Source organism: Suricata suricatta, chromosome 17 (assembly GCF_006229205.1).
Source record: "Suricata suricatta isolate VVHF042 chromosome 17, meerkat_22Aug2017_6uvM2_HiC, whole genome shotgun sequence".
NCBI classification, from domain to species: Eukaryota; Metazoa; Chordata; class Mammalia; order Carnivora; family Herpestidae; genus Suricata; species Suricata suricatta.
The window spans coordinates 10,240,145-10,256,371 of NC_043716.1; the positions used below are offsets into that span (position 1 = coordinate 10,240,145).

General features: G+C 47.4%; 1 protein-coding gene across 2 annotated transcripts in view; it reads right to left on the reverse strand.

Moving 5' to 3' along the window:
* PRPSAP2 (phosphoribosyl pyrophosphate synthetase associated protein 2) overlaps positions 1-16,227 on the reverse strand; it is a 40,984-nt gene that overhangs the window by 12,711 nt on the left and 12,046 nt on the right. For both annotated transcript variants that reach the window (XM_029927936.1, XM_029927937.1), the window contains 3 exons: positions 14,265-14,380; positions 7,703-7,758; positions 26-174 (listed from right to left, as the gene is read on the reverse strand). In XM_029927936.1, coding sequence (XP_029783796.1) covers positions 26-174; positions 7,703-7,758; positions 14,265-14,380 — 321 coding nt within the window. The remainder of the gene's footprint in view (positions 1-25; positions 175-7,702; positions 7,759-14,264; positions 14,381-16,227) is intronic.

Below are 16,227 nucleotides of genomic sequence, written 5' to 3' on the forward strand. Positions count from 1 at the left end.
AGTCAAAGCGGGAAGTGACACTTACTGGGGATCTCCAGGCTGGGGTGGATCGCGGCCACGCTCCTGACCATGGGCGGGGAGTGCCGTCCATCCACCAGGTCGGACTCGGCGTCCTGCGCCTCCCCGTGAATCACCGCAATCCCCAGTCGCAGACGCTCCGCAAAAGACTGCGCCCTGAGGGAGAGCAGTAGACACGGATCAGAGATCACGCGGCCCCGTTCGCGGGAGGACAGAAGACAACACACATCAGATGCGGTTTCCGAAAAGATCCATGAAAAGAGAAAGAAGATGATCCTCGAGTCTTAGGGTGCAAGACTACGTGTGGAGACCCCTCGGGACGAGCCCGTCCCTCTGGCCGGGGCACCGATGGGCAGCGGCTGGCCTGCTCTGTGCTTGGCCGCTGCGTGAGCCTGCAGTAGTGAGCCTCCCGGCTTGTAACGTGCTAATCCAGCCCGCCGCCTACTTACCAGAGAGACCCAACCACAGGAGACAGTGCATTACATCCTCGGCAAAGCAGTAAGCGTCAATTCTTAAATTTTACTGAGATGTAACAGACACAACAAAATATACATGTTTAAACTGTACAATCTCAAAGGCTCTGAGGTGCGTACGCATCCATGTAACCATCGGCACAGCGAAGACAAGGACAATCTCTCTCCCTGCCAGACACACCCGGGGGCCCCTGGCATCTCTCCTGCCAGCAGCCGACAACCAATAGTTTGTTTCCTGTCAGCAGAGGTTTGCCTTTTCTAGAATTCTGTAAGTGGAGTCAGAGCATACAGTCATTTTTGTCTTTCTTGTTCATTAAGGATAACATTTTGGAGATCATCCATGTTACAGGGGACATCAAAGTCGCCCCTTCCCATTGCCACCGTCTGTCGTCTGGGTCTATCACAGTCTGTCCATCCACTTGACGAACTCCTGCATTGTTTCCAGTTTTGAACTGTTACAAAACTGGCCTGAACTTTCACATACAAGTCTCTGCATGGTCTCATGCTTTCTTTTCTCCTGGGTAACGGCTGGATCATGGGGCAAGCATGTTATTAACTCTCTAAAAAACAACTGTGAGGCACCTCGGTGGCTCAGTGACTTAAGCTTCCAACTTCAGCTCAGCATGGTCTCGCGGTTCATGGGTTCGAGCCCCGCATCGGGCTCTGTGCTGACACCTCAGAGCCTGGAGCCTGCTTCGGATTTTGTGTCTCCCTCTCTCTCTATTCCTCCCCCTATTGTGCTCTGTTTTCTCTCTCAAAAATAAACATTAAAAGAAAATTTTGAAACAGAATGAACTGTTTTCCAAAGCGGTTCCGCCATGTTCCGTTCCCACGAGCCGCGTGGGAGCGTCGCGGCGCCTCTGCGTCCTCACCGACACGCGGGCGGTCGGCCACCTCAAGCGTGACCCCTGCGCAGGGTGAGCGGCGCCTCGCTGTGGCCTCAGCCTGGACTGGCCCCATAACAAACGGTGCTGAACAACTTCACATGCTTACTTACCGTTTGAATGTAGACTTTGGGGTAAAGGGCCAATTTTTCAGTTGGCTTGTTAGTTCTCTAAGCTTTGGGAATTCTTCATATATTCTAAATATAAGTTCTTTATCAGATACAGGCTTTCCCAATATTTTCTCACAGTCTGTGCCTTCTCCTGTCATTTTCTTGATAACATCTTCAGAAAAATAGTTTTAATCTTGATGATGTCTGATGTAAAAATTTTTTCTTATAAAATGTACTTTTGGTGTCATATTTAAAAAATTTTTCTCCAACCAAAGTCACGAGGATTTTTCTCCCATGCTCTCCTCTGGGAGTTTTATAGTTTCAGGCGTGGGATTCACTTTTAGTTGACGCTTGTATGAGACCTAACACATGGTGCAGAACGGATGACTTTGCACATGAACCTCCAATCGCTCCCACACTGTTTGCCGAGAGGATGTCCTCCCCCATTCGGAACGCCTGTGCCTCTCTGCCGGAATCAGTATTCGGGATACTCGGAGGCCTGTTTCTGGACTGCATGTGCTCCGCTGATCTATTTTTCTATCTTCATCCCAATAATACACAATCATGATTGCGTTAGCTTTATAGTCAGTCCTGACTGCAGTGTGAGGTCTCCAACCCTGGTGTTCTGAAAGTCTGCGAAGACACTCCCACATGGACTGAGTGGATGGGCAAGTCCAACTCAATCATATCCGGCCAACACCCAAATCCCATAATCACTGGTGTGGAAAACTCCGTGAGAAGTGATCAGAGGTGCCACTACCCTCCAGGAAACACGTGCAGCTGAATCACCGTGATCACCTTCTCCACCCCCTGGGTGTGTTGCCTCGTTGGAGACAGGTCGTGGATGCCGGCCTCCCGGCTGGAGAGGATCAAGTGAGGGAACACGGACGTCTTAGCTCCCGCTGCCGGGACGGGACACCACATGCTGCGGTGCGTCAGCAACAGAGATGTGCTTCTCAGGGTTCCAGAGGCTCAAGTCCAAGAAGAGGGCCCGCTTCCTGGCTTGCAGACGGCCGCTGAGCGCAGAGGGCCACTGGGGCCCTGGTCTCTTCTCATAAGGGCACTAATCCCACACCTGACAGCTCCTCCTTTGTGACCTAATTACCTCCCAAAGGCCTCACCTCCTAAAACCATTAGAGTGGGGGTGAGGATTCCAAGATGAATGCTGGGGGACACAGACATTCAGTCCACGATGGCAGCAAAAACATCTGACGCTACACAGGAGCTCCCTCCTTCGCAGGCCCCTCAGACCTGGCGCGGCCGCTCATCAATAAACATCTGCACGGGTAAGCAGCAGACTCGGGGCAGCGCAGCTCGCCCTTGAACATGTGGGTCTGAACTGCGTGGTCCACTCACAGCCAGCTGTTTTTAATATAAATACAGTGCGATACTGTAAACGTATTTTCTCTTCCTTATGATTTTCTTAATAACATTTTCTCTTCTCCAGCTCACTTTATTGCAAGAATACAGTATGACACATGTAACACACAAAACACGTGTCAATGGACTGGGTGTGCTGTCAGCAAGGTTCTAGTCAACAGCAGCCTACTAGTAGTTAAGTCCTGGGGGAGACCAAAGTTATGCATGGATTTTGAAAGCATGGGGGGGCCGGCGCCCCAAGACCTGTGTTGCTCCAGGGTCAACTGTCCTAACAAATGCCAAATACACTAATCCAAAGGCTGCTACACTGATAACATCACATCCACACCTGATGTTAGATGGAAACGGATTATATTATAAAAGTTACCAGAAGCCTATCCTTATGGGCGAGTCAAAGGAAAATTCACCACATTCGTTTGGCATTTAGTGGGAAAAAAGTGTATGGAAATACACCGCGGCTACTGCGATTCCCACCGAGATGGAGGACCCGCCCACCACAGAGAACCACTCAAAGCCCCTGTCACAGAGGAGACAAATTGAAGAGGACTCTGAAGGCGGGGAGGAGAAGACAGACCGGCGGGGACCTTGGGACTGCTGCGGTGACACGGCAGGGAGTCTCTGGTCTCTTCATCTCATTACCCCAGACTCGCAGCTGGCGGGGCAGGCAACCCAAAAATGCCAACAGGCACATACCAAAAAAGCCCAGACAAAAGCCTGTTTTCTCTAGCTACAGACCAAGAGAGGGGCAGCCTCCCCCCACGTCAGAAACCTTAACCCTACTCCCCAACATCCGAGAAAAAACTGCAGCTATGCCCCTCCCTCGCATGAGGCAAGGTCAGCGGGGGGCCGCACATCCTCCCTCGCCAGCTGAGATGATGAGCCCCAGACCCTCCAACAGGTGGCTTAAGAGACAGCCAAGTAGGGAGCTGGCACTTTTCATCCCCGCCAGGCGGTCATCACCCTCCTGCCCGAACCCCCCCGAATGTCAGTGCAGAGGGCCCCGGACTTCCACCCCACTGCACCTGTGAGGTGGCGTCAGCGGAGGCCCAGTGCAGTCAGCGGTAACAGGGCCACCCCCACCTGTGTCAGCAGGGGATGCTTGCCTGTGGGGGCTTTCATCCAACTCTTCCTACAAAGCTATAGGAATCAAAACAGTGTGGCACTGACATACAGTCAACAGACCTGAGAGGCCAGAAATAAACACAAACATCTACAGCCAAGGGATTTTTGGCAAGAATGCCGAAGCCATTCAAGGGGGAAAGAACAGTCTCTTTGACAAATGGTACTAGACAACCCGATAATCACATGGAAAAGAAAGAAGCTGGACCACTACCTACACCCCCTCCATACCCAAAAATTAATTCAAAATGGAACAGCAACCCAAACCTAAGAGCTAAAACTAACTAAAATCATAGGGGTAAATCTTAATGGCCCTGGGTTTGGCAATGGCTGCTTCAATACGAGGTCAGAAGCAAAAGCAGTAATAAAGCTAAACTGGACTTCATTAAAATTAAAAACTTCTGTGCACCAAAGGACAATATGAAGACAGGGAAAAGACAACCTATGGAATGGGGTAAAATATTTACAAATCGCATATCTGATAAGGATCTAGTATCCAAAACATATAGAGAACTCCTACAACTCAACCGCAAAAAGAAAAACCACCCAATTTAAAAAATACAAAAAGGGGCACCTGGCTGGCTCAGTTGGTTAAACATCTGACTCCTGATTTTGACTCAGGTAGTGATCCCAGCGTCATGGGATTGAGCCCCGCGTCAGGCTCTGCACTGAGCGCGAAGCCCGCTTACAATGTGCTCTCACTCTCTCTCCTTTTCCCTCTCCCTCTCTCCGTCTCCCTCTGCCCCTCCCACTGTCCCCCCCCTTGCTCATACTCATTCTCTCTTTTAAAAAAATGTGCAAAGGACTTGAATAGACATTTCTCCAAAGAAGCACATGAAAAGACCTCAGCATCGTTCATCATCAGAAAAGTGTAAATGAAAACAACGAGATACCCCTTCACAGCCACTAGGACGGCCATCACAATAATGATGATGGTGATGAAGCAGAAAATAAGCGTTGGTCAGGATGTGGAGAGATTGGAATCCTTACACATTCCTGCTGAGAACGTGAGGTGCTGTCACTGCTGTAGTGTCGCGGTCCCTCAAAAATGTAAACACACGGGGCACCTGAGTGGCTCAGCTGGTTGAGTATCCAACTTCAGCTCAGGGTACAATCCCGCATTCCCGAGTCTGAGCCCAGTATCGGGCTCTGCCCTGGCAGTGTCTCCCTTTCTCACTCTCTCGCTCTCAAACATAAACAAACATTAGGGGCGCCTGGGGGGCTCAGTCGGTTAAGCGTCCAGCTTCGGCTCAGGTCATGATCTCACGGTTGTGGGTTCGAGCCCTGCATCAGGCTCTGTGCTGACAGCTCAGAGCCTGGAGCCTGCTTCAGATTCTGTGTCTCCCTCTCTCTCTGACCCTCCCCTGCTTGCACTGTCTCTCTCTGTCTCTCAAAAACAAATAAAAAAAACATTTTAAAAAATCAAACATAAACAAACATTAAAAAAATGTAAACACAGAACGACCATATACCCAGCACTTGCAGTCCTAGGTATGCATCCAGGAGAAGGAAACATGCGTCCCGCAGCAATGTGTACACAATGTCTGCAGCAGCACGACTCATGACAGCCACTAGGTGGCAGCATCCCAAACGTCCTCCAATACGCGGAAGGCTGACCAGCAAGGGAGCACCGCGAGCACGTGGAGCAGGATCCAGCCGTAAAACGGAACGAAATCCTGACACACGCTTCCATGTGAATGAACCCTGGAGACGTCATGCTAAATGAAAGAAACCAGATGCGAAAGGCCACGTATTGAATGATTCCATTTACGTGAAATGTCCAGAAGAGGCAAATCCTCAGGAGACAGACCAGTGGCAGTCAGGGGCTGGGGAGAGAAGGGAATGGAGACTGATTCCGTAACGGATGATGGATGGAAAAGTTTTGAAATGAGAGAGTGGTGGTAGTTGCACAACAGTGTGAGGGCGCGAACTGCCAACGAACTGTATACTTTAAAACAATGAGGGGCGCCCGACTTCGGCTCAGGTCATGATCTCGCAGATCGTAGGTTCGAGCCCTGCATCAGGCTCTGTGCTGACAGCTCAGAGCCTGGAGCCGCTTCAGATTCTGTGTCTCCCTCTCTCTCTCTGCCCTCCCCTGCTCACTCTCTGTCTCTCAAAAATAAATGTTAAAAAAAAAATTAAAGGAGCGCCTGGGTGGCTCAGTCGGTTAAGCCTCCGACTATGGCTCAGGTCAGATCTCACGTTTGTGGGTTCGAGCCCCGCGTCAGGCTCTGTGCTGACAGCTAGCTCAGAGCCTGGAGCCTGCTTCCGGTTCTGTGTCTCCTTCTCTCTCCTTCCCGCCCCCTCTCATGCTCTGTCTCTCTCTGTATCAAAAATAAAATAAAAAATTTAAAAAAATTCTAAAAAAAAATTTTCTAAAAAAAGAATTAAAAATAAAAAAAGAATAATAGGTTCTAGATTTTCACCTTCACGACAACTAGAACCGTATGTATCAGAGAAAAATGAATTACTAAATTAAAACTGATCCAGCACAATACTTGGAAAAGTGACATTTCATGTTCCAAACAAGTTACAGTTGACTCCAACTTAATCAAATGGACAACACAAGACTCTGCTGATAGAGATTCTTAATGGAAGCCTTGTGTGGACACGGCATGGCTGCACTGGACACAACTTCGCGTCTTGAGCAATAATGCCAACCTAGTTGAGTTAACACGCTCAATGCCATTCCGCAGTTCTCACGGGAAACTACCTATCGTAACGCCTCCTCCGGCAGCGGCTGACCGTCCGCAAGCTGTCCTCATCCTTCACCAGGAACAGTCTGTGGTCAGGGTGCTTCCCCACCGCCACGGGGCTGGGCGGCACCCCAGGAAGCGAAGGCAGGACAGTAATTGCGGGACACAATTTTAAGAGCTTTTTTAGGAAACAGCTTTTCTTCTGACATTTGCTTTTATTCTCTCCCTTTCCCACTTTGTTGGAAACACTGGCAGAGGAAATGCTCTCAGCCCCAAGCCTCTTTAAGTATGGTATTACTGATTCGTCAGCTCCTCCAGCTTACGCGGACCCCCAGCCCTGCCCTATTTGTAGGCCTCACTAAAATGTCACCTTTTACCATGTGCCAGTAAGTGGCCCTCGGCTGGATATAATTCCGTTAATAAGTTACTGAGTTCTTGTAATAAAAGGAGGTGAACAGCCAGACTTAAGACAAAAAGTAACACAGTACATTCACTGATATTTTAAAGGGCAGATCTGAAGACCAGTGAGCGCCTGCCAATCAGGCACTAGGCAGGCTTCCCCACACCTGAAGTCTCTGCCTGCGGGCCACATACTGGGATTGACAAGAAAGAGGAAAATACATCAACATTTTTAAAACAGAGTCAGCAGACAATCTTTTAACTAAAAGCTCACAGGGGTGCCTGGACGGCTCAGTTGGTTAGGCGTCCAACTCTTGACTTTGGCTCAGGACATGATTGCACGGTGTGTGAGTTTCAGCCCGGTGTCAGGCTCTGTGCTGACAGTGTGAAACCTGCTTGGGATTCTCTCTCCCTTTCTCTCTGTCCCTCCCCTGCTTGTGCTTTCTCTCTCCCTCCCTCCCTCTCTCAAAATAAATGAACAACAACAACTTAAAAAAACAAAAGCCCACAGAATTTAGGGACACCAGTAGGAACCACTGGGGCAGAATCCAGAATGTCCAGGACACGGTGGGGGTTGTGATTCTCCGCGTGGACCCAATGAGTAGCCATGAGCTCCCACCTACCTCTTGGCCGAGGCTGGAGACTTGGCCACGATCACCGCATTCCTGTAGTCCGGGATCTGTGACAGATCAAGGGGTCAGGGATTACTCCAGACGCCATGCACGCCAACACCAGACACTCGATAAAAAGGGACATTCCTAGACTCAAAACTGCCATTTGGTCCCATGAAAAGTTTTCCAGAAAGAGAAAAAAGTTCAAAGTAAATTTCCTCTTTGGAAAATGAAGAAACTCCTACTATCTAGGAAAAAATATTACAGAAGTAGGAGCCTCACAGACTTAAGACAAAAGGTAACACTAATCGGTGATTAGCTAATATCCACGGGCCAGTGAGGACTGATAATGGGGTAAAGAGGTTTTAGTAAAGTCCACAGGAAGCCAGTGCTCTCCTGAGTCCCCATCACATGCAATTTCGCAGTACAGGATGATAACCGGAATCCGAGGCGACAGTCACGTTCCAAACTAGTGCGCTCCGAACGGATGACTACCGCGTCTCAGTCACGGCATTGCGAAGAAGGATAACAGGGCGGTGGGATTTTTTAAAGATATGAAGAACCCCTAAGAAAATAACTAACATATCAGTCCACTCGGCAGTCTGTTACTGTGGGAACGTGTGGAGGACGGGAGGTAGTGATGATTATAGTTGAAGATATCCCCATTATCGACCTCCAAGAGTTTAGAAGACAGAGTTCTAAGCTGCGCGGTGGTTTATTTCTGACTTCATCCTGGCGATACTTCCAAATTACATTCTTGACACTGAAACACTTCATTAAGTTATATTATTTCATTCAATATATCCTCTTCACTTTTTTCTCACCATTATGCTATATCGATGAATTTCCATATAAACATTAATAACATCTAACACCTTGTCCAATGCCTAGCACACGGGAAGCACTAAATAATATTAGTAAATGCACAGAACATTGATTTGAAAACGAATCCAATGCAGAAATATCCAGCATAACCTACGGATCAGATACCTTTATAGGGCAGCCTAATTCATCCAATACTATCAAGGAGTAAGGGAGTGAAAAATAGTCACGGGCATTTTCCTTGTTTTCCCTGGAAGTCTTTCTAAACTGTTGTATGTACTTCCTTGTCTCTCACCAAATACCATCAAACAGCACCAAACCTAGCCAAGAGGAGAAGTAACAACAGGGGAAATAGTCAGTGAAGCAAATAAAAGGAGACTTTAAAAAGAAAAAAAAAGGACTCCAATAAGAACACGTCTATTTGGGGGCACCTGACTGGCTCAGTTGGTAGAGCATGAGGCTCTTGATCTCAGGGTTGTAAGTTCGAGCCTCATGTTGGGAGTAAAGTTTGCTTAAAAAAAAAAGAAAAGAAAAGAAAAGATGTCTATTTTCTCCTCAGGAGCTAAAACAGGAAATCGTACACTTAAAGAAAGAACAGGCTGTTAAGAAAAAGGACCGAAAAGAAACCTAGGAGGTGGAAATAATTACTGTCCAAATAAGAAACTCAGTAACCGGCTTTCGCAGTGGCAGAATGGACACAGATAAAGCCCGAGTCTGCAAGCCAAGGGGTTTTCCCACAATGCTATACGTTAACACTGCAAACCTTGGGGGGAAAAAAAGAAGTGAAACAACAGAGACTAGATACAAAATTTTCAAACACCTAACAGTTCCCAAAGGAAAGAATAAGAAAACAGAAGGGATGAAACACCCAAATTACGGGGGGGGGGGGGGAATGCCCAGAGAATGAAAGAGACCCGCAGCGTACCTAGTGAGATGAATGGAAAAAGGATCTAGCCCGGACACATCATGCCCAAGTTTCAGAACCACAGCAGAAAAATGAAACACCCGGGGGCAATTTCTGCCTGCCCCCAAAACACACTAGATGCACGCTCACACCAGAACGCGAGAAAGGAAAAAATTCAAATAACACTGGGCTGTTTTGGGCATTGAACTTGCAAGACTAAGAACACAGGAAACAACACTATTATATGTACGGTTCGTGATAGAATCAGTACAGCCCCTTTGGAGAATTGCAATTTTCATGATATCATATTAAAATATTAAATTTTCAGAAAATTGACATTTTTGCAATATCTACTAAGGCATTAAAAACGTAGATTATTTTTCATTCAAGCAATTCTACTCCCTAATATTCTTCAGGAAAATGCATAAGTAATCAGAAAGGTAAGTACAAGAATTTTCAATGCAGTATTATATAAAGATAAATTTTTTTTCTATTTTTTATTTATTTTTGAAGGACAGAGACAGACAGCACGAGCAGGGGAGGGGCAGAGAGAGAGGGAGACAGAGTCTGAAGCAGGCTCCAGGCTCTGAGCTGTCAGCACAGAGCCTGACACGGGGCTCGAACCCACTAACCATGAGATCATGACCTGAGCCGAAGCCGGACGCTTAACTGACTGAGCCACCCAGGTGCCCCTAAAAATAAATTTTTAAATAAAATATTTTACTTAAAACAGTGAAAAACTGGGGCACCGGGGTGACTCAGTCGGTTTACGTCCGTCTTCAGCTCAGGTCTTGACCTCATGGTTTGTGTGTTCAAGCCCTGTGTCAGGCTTTAAGCTGACAGAGGGGAGCCTGCTTTGGATTCTCTATCTCCATCTTTCTGACCTGCCCCTGCTATGCACACACTCTCTCTCTCAAAAATAAACATTAAAAAAAAAAAGATAAAACATTCACAAACCTTTGAAAATAAGTGAAAACTTAAAACAACCTAATATCCAATCAAGAGGAAGATGACTGAAAAAACTGTGGCTCATTTAAACTTGTGCTTTAAACATTTAAACATGTAGCCATTTAATCTTAAATGAATTAAACTCAAAGAAAATGATTCATTTCTCAGTCACACCAGCGGCAAGCAAGGACCAGCGGCCACCACACGGGACAGCGGCTAGAATGCTTTCCTGATCACAGAAAGTTCTATCGGCGTCACTGATCTAAACTGAGAACTACGAAGTAGCAATGATGAACCCAAGCATGGAAAGGCCTCCGGACACCAGCACAGCAAAGAAAAGAACCAGTTGCCGAGCCAGGCAAACAATATGTCAGCTGTCTGTTTTTCCAGAAAAGCACCCACAAATCGGCACAAAGCAAGCTGGTGACAAGGGTTACCCCTGCAGAGGGGCCCAGGGAACCCGGGGCTTGACCAGTGTTGTCAGAAGTACTGCACGCACGCGCGCGCGCACACACACACACACACACACACACATCCCTGTCACGGCCACTGTCAACTCGAAGTTTCATTTCTTCGTCTTTAGAAGATTCCTCTTATTATCAGGCAGAAGGGAAAACATACCCCGTATCAGGGAAGCTTCCAAACTGTAGTAATTTTCTACTGAACCATTAAGGGAAAACATCATCAGGCCACTGTGGAACCACAAGAATCTGTGGTTCTGTGAAGAGAACGGCTAGATACGAAGACACTAAGAAGAACACGGGGGTGACGGGGGACCAGGGGGAGAAGGGACGCAACCCAAGAATCAGAAACAGAAGAACTCTAGGGGCACCTGAGCAGCTCAGTCAGTTAAGCGTCCGACTTAGGCTCAGGCCATGATCTCACAGTTCATGAGTTCGAGCCCTGCGTCAGACTCTGTGCTGACAGCTTGGAGCCTAGAGTCTGCTTCAGATTCTGTGCCTCTCTTTCTCCCTGGCCCTTCCCTGCTCTCACTCTGTCTCTTTCTCTCTCTCAAATATAAAATAAAACATTAGAAATTTAAAAAAAAGAAAGACACAGGATAACTCTAGAAGTTCCTATTTAAAATTTGATGAGATGGACAGACCTCTCTATACACACAGAAATATACTTGTGGCCTCCCCATCATTTCCTTAAAAACTCCTGGTGCAGACCGATGATCTCTAGGACTGTCACCATAAGACCTTGTCATTTTTTAAAAACACACAACTGGATTTAATCAATACCAAACTGATTTCGGTCATATTTTAACATCTCTATGATGTGGATGCCCTAAACTCAGTAGTGTCCTACTGGCGGCCCGTTCCGTCCCTTCCCACGTGTCAGGAAGGCCACGGCACTCACTTCACACAAGGCCCAGGCCCTGCTGGTTCTATACGGGCCGGGTTTAATCACCGGCTACACGGCCTCGCGCACAAGTTCCCCATGTTGCGGCATCAAGATGGACAGTGACAGCACATGCAGAAAGACACCGCACGTGGACAGCAGCGTGTGGAGTTCACGTTTGTGGCTCAAACAGTCATCACTGGAGGAATGACCACACGTGAGTATCTTCCTGAAAGGCAACAACCGAATGCCCTGTGGGACCTAACGGGATGACTCGGTTCCAGCCCGCAAAACTGGAAAGGACGGAATCTCGGACACCTCACGCGCTCACCACCACGCCACGGAAGGGAGGAGAAGCTGCCAACCTCCCGGAGAGAGGCCCAAAGCTGCAAGGCAAGGAGCACCCAATTATTGGGACCAGTGACGACTCAAGAGAAACAGACTGTGAGCTGCCAAATAGGAAAGTGTCAGCATCAGGCTTGCAGAACAGGGTCACAGAGGGACACAAAGGCACGGTGTCATACACCTAATCCAGTGTTTCCTTCTTCCCTGATGCCCTAAATACTGTAAACCTTAACTGATGTCTTCGATCCAGGACTATATGGTCAATTAAACCAAGTACACGGTAAAAGGCAAAAAGAACAAATGTCCTTTTAAACAGTGAGCTCCCATAGAGTACTTCACTTTTTTTTAAGTTTATTTTGAGAGAGAGAGAGAGAGAGTACATGCACGCTGTGCTCATGTGAGCAGGAGAGGGGCAGAGAGGGAGAGACAAAATCCCAAGCAGGCTCTGAGCTGTCAGCACAGCCCCACGCAGGCCTCCATCTCTAGAACCGTCAGATCATAACCTGAGCCGACATCAAGAATCGGACACTTAACCGACTGGCCACCCAGATGCCCCTAAACTGGTTAATTTTATGTTATGTGAATTTCACCTCCATGAAAAATAAAAAATCTGAGTGCGTCTGCTTATGTAGGCTCCCTAAAGAAAACTACAGGTTTCAAAGAGAGATACATAAGGAACAAATACTAACAAATGGCTACAATCAAGAACTAAAAAAGGATGTATGTAGCTCAGGAAGATACATACAAAACCACAGAGGACATACACAAACAAAAGGCATTAAGCATCTTTCCACAGAAAAGGAAATATACGAAGACATGCTCAATTTCTTACATCATCAGAGATCTATCCATCTACGGGAGCCCAACACACCACACCAGAGCCATTCAACAGGCCAAAGTTTCAAATTCTGGTAATGCAAGTATTGAAACAATGATGCAGATACCTGATTCACTGCTAGCCAGAACCGAAAGGAAGGCGTAGCTGCTTTGGGAAAAATGAAACACACGCCACGCAGCGATGATCTAGAACCACAATGCACCTGCTCGTGCTCCACAGGAGACACATCCAAGGCTGCACAGAGACGATTTCTCAGTCGTCAAAACACACGCCGTGACACACAACACGGGTGAGTCTTACTAACATAACGGCAAGTGAAAAGTTCCCCCAAATCACACAATTCCTTTTTTTTATAGAGTTAAAAAAATGTATTGTTTTTGTCTCTGAATACTATCTGTATGTGTACGTACATGTGCGATAAGACCCCCTACAAAGGAAGTCAAGAGAAGGATGAAACGAGACTCCAGACAGGGGCTCCCCTGGGCGGGAGGAGGCAGGGGGATGTGACAGAAAAGGCGCACACGGGTGGGTGTCAGTTATGGTGAATCTAGTTCTCTTCCTAGGTGGTAGGATCATGAACCACTACAGACGGATGGAGAGACACAGGCAGAGCGATGGATACACAAATGAGGGCCAAGGGCACGCGCGTACAAATGCTGAGTTCTATGATCATGATCGCGATCACAACTAGTCTGATCCTAGGTTCCTGACGTCCAAAAGAAAACACAGCAATTTAAAGAGCTTAGCAAAAGAAACAAATTGTAGATTAAAGAATTTTAAAACACAGGGGGCCCCTGGGATGCTCAGTCAGTTAAGTGTCATATTCTTTATTTTGGCTCAAGTCACGATCTCACAGTTCATGGGATCGAGTCCCGAGTCAGGTTCCAGGCTGATAGTGTTGAGCCTGCTTTGGATCCTCTTTCTCCCTCTCTCTCTGCCCCTCCACCACTCACACTCACTCTCAAAAATAAACTTAAAAAAAAAAAAAAGAATTTCAAAATACACTGAATTACATCTATGAAGTAAATAGTGTTATGAGGCGCCTGGGTGGCTCAGTCAGTTAAGTGTCCGGCTTCGGCTCAGGTCATGATCTGACGGTTCGTGGGTTCGAGCCCCGCATCAGGCTCTGTGCTGCTAGCTAGCTCAGAGCCTGTAGCCTGCTTTGGACTCTGTGTCTCCCTCTCTCTCTGACCCTCCCCTGCTCCAGCTGTCTCTCTGTGTCTCAAAAATAAATAAAAAACATTTTAAAAATTTTTAAGTAGTGTTTTAAGCAGAATCTACCACATTTTAATCCTTTACACATGGCCCAAGGAAACGGAAATGTATCTTTTCAACGTTAGAATGTTAAAATACAGAAATTTAAGCTGGCCCACCTCTTCTTGAATGTACTGCAGTAAAAAAGGAGATGCTCTTAAATTATCAACAGGAATATTGAAGAAGCCTTGAATTTCCTTCTGGTGTAAATCCATGGTAATGAGATGAGTGAGACCTTTGGAAACGAAGCAGACACAAACATATGAATGGTTAAATAACCAGCTATGCAGCAAGAAAAACCGTATGTAAATACCATATTTAATAGCTATTAAAAAATCGCTCTGGACTCAGTGCTTCTCTCTCTCCGGTTTTTCTGGTTCCATGACACTGTGAGAGAACAGAACACGTAGTGGTCTCGTCCCCCGTCCCCGGTGCAGAGCTCTCAACACCCTGCTACGTTCCTAAGTGCCCTGAGGGCTAGGAGCACCTTTTATTCTAATAAGGCAATTCTATTGTTTTGCTTTTAATGTTCATTTATTTTTGACAGAGACAGAGACAGTGTGAGTTGGGGAAGGGCAGAGAGAGAGGTAGACACAGAATCAGAAGCAGCCTCCAGGCTCTGAGCTGTCAGCACAGAGCCCGACAAGGGGCTCGAACTACGAACCTTGAGATCATGACCTGAGCTGGTCTCCCTATTGAGCCACCCAGGAGCCCCCTAATGAGGTGACTCTTGGTGGGCTCTTGGAGCCTGGAATTTTCAGCTCCCTCCCCCCCGCCCCATTCTCCAGAAGCGGGCAGGGGCTGGAAACGGCGCAGGTGTGAGGAAGCAAAGGTTTCGGGCAGCTCGCAGGTAGGGGAGCAGGTGGAGGTGCTGGGAGAGCGGTGCCCCCCTGAGAGGTCATGGGCTCCACAGCCCTCCCCCCATCCGGGGCCTCGCATCTCTTCCAGCACGGTGATCGCCTGGCTCTTTATCGTTTGCTTTTACAATCAAGTGGCAAACAGTAAGCGAGCAGTTTTCCTGCGTTCTGTAAGCTGCTCTTCAAATAATCAAATCCAAGGATGGGTCCTGAGAGCCTCCGATTCGAAGCAGATGGGTCAGAAGCACAGCTGTCTATCTCCAGGTAAATAGTGTCAGAATTTAGTTAAACTGTAGGGTACCCCGGGGCACCTGGGCGGCTCAGTCGGTTAAGCATCCGACTGAGGTCATGATCTCACAGTTGGTGAGTTCCAGCCCCACACTGGGCTCTCTGCTGACAGCACAGAGTCGGCTTCGGATCCTCTGTCCCCATCCTCTTTCTGCCCCTCACCTGCTCACACTCTCTCTCAAAAATAATGAACATTAAAGAAAAAAAAACTGTAGGATACTCAGTTGGTGTCATGGAATTGGTAAGTGTAGGGAAATACCTCTATATGTTTGGTGACCAAAAGTGACATCTTCTGCGTGAGCAGAAAAGACACATGGGAGGGGAACTGGGTTTTTCTCCACCCCGAAGGGAAAGACGGCGTGGTTTTCGTACACGGAGATACATGATCTTCACATCAGTTTATAGTGTTAAAACAGCAAAGGTAACAGGAACGAAGAAGTGTCTCCTACAACTGTATCAGAGTGACAGCAAAGCCACAGGAAGACAAGTATTGTCTTAAGCTCTTAAGACAAGCTGCCCAAGCCCGTGACTGGAAGAAATGAAGAAGCTTCATCCCCACTGTCTCCTTGAAATGATCTTCATACTTGAAATGGGTATCAGAAAAGTATAAGGAGGGGCGCCCCGGGGGTTCCATTAGTTAAGCGTCCAACTTCAGCTCAGGTCATGATCTCTCAGTTCGTGAGTTCGAGCCCCACGTTGGGCTCTGTGCTGACAGCTCAGAGCCTGGAGCCTGCTTCGGATTCTGTGTCTCCCTCTCTCTGCCAGTCCCCTGCTCACGCTCTGTTTCTGTGTCTTTCTCAAAAATAAACATTAAAAAAAATTTTTTAATGTAGAAGGAAAATCTAATTGAAAAAGTTTTAAATAGCAAAATTTGACCAAAGAGCTGGGTGGTGGCCCACCCAGGGTCAAGGCCAAAAGAAAAGACCAGAATCTTTCT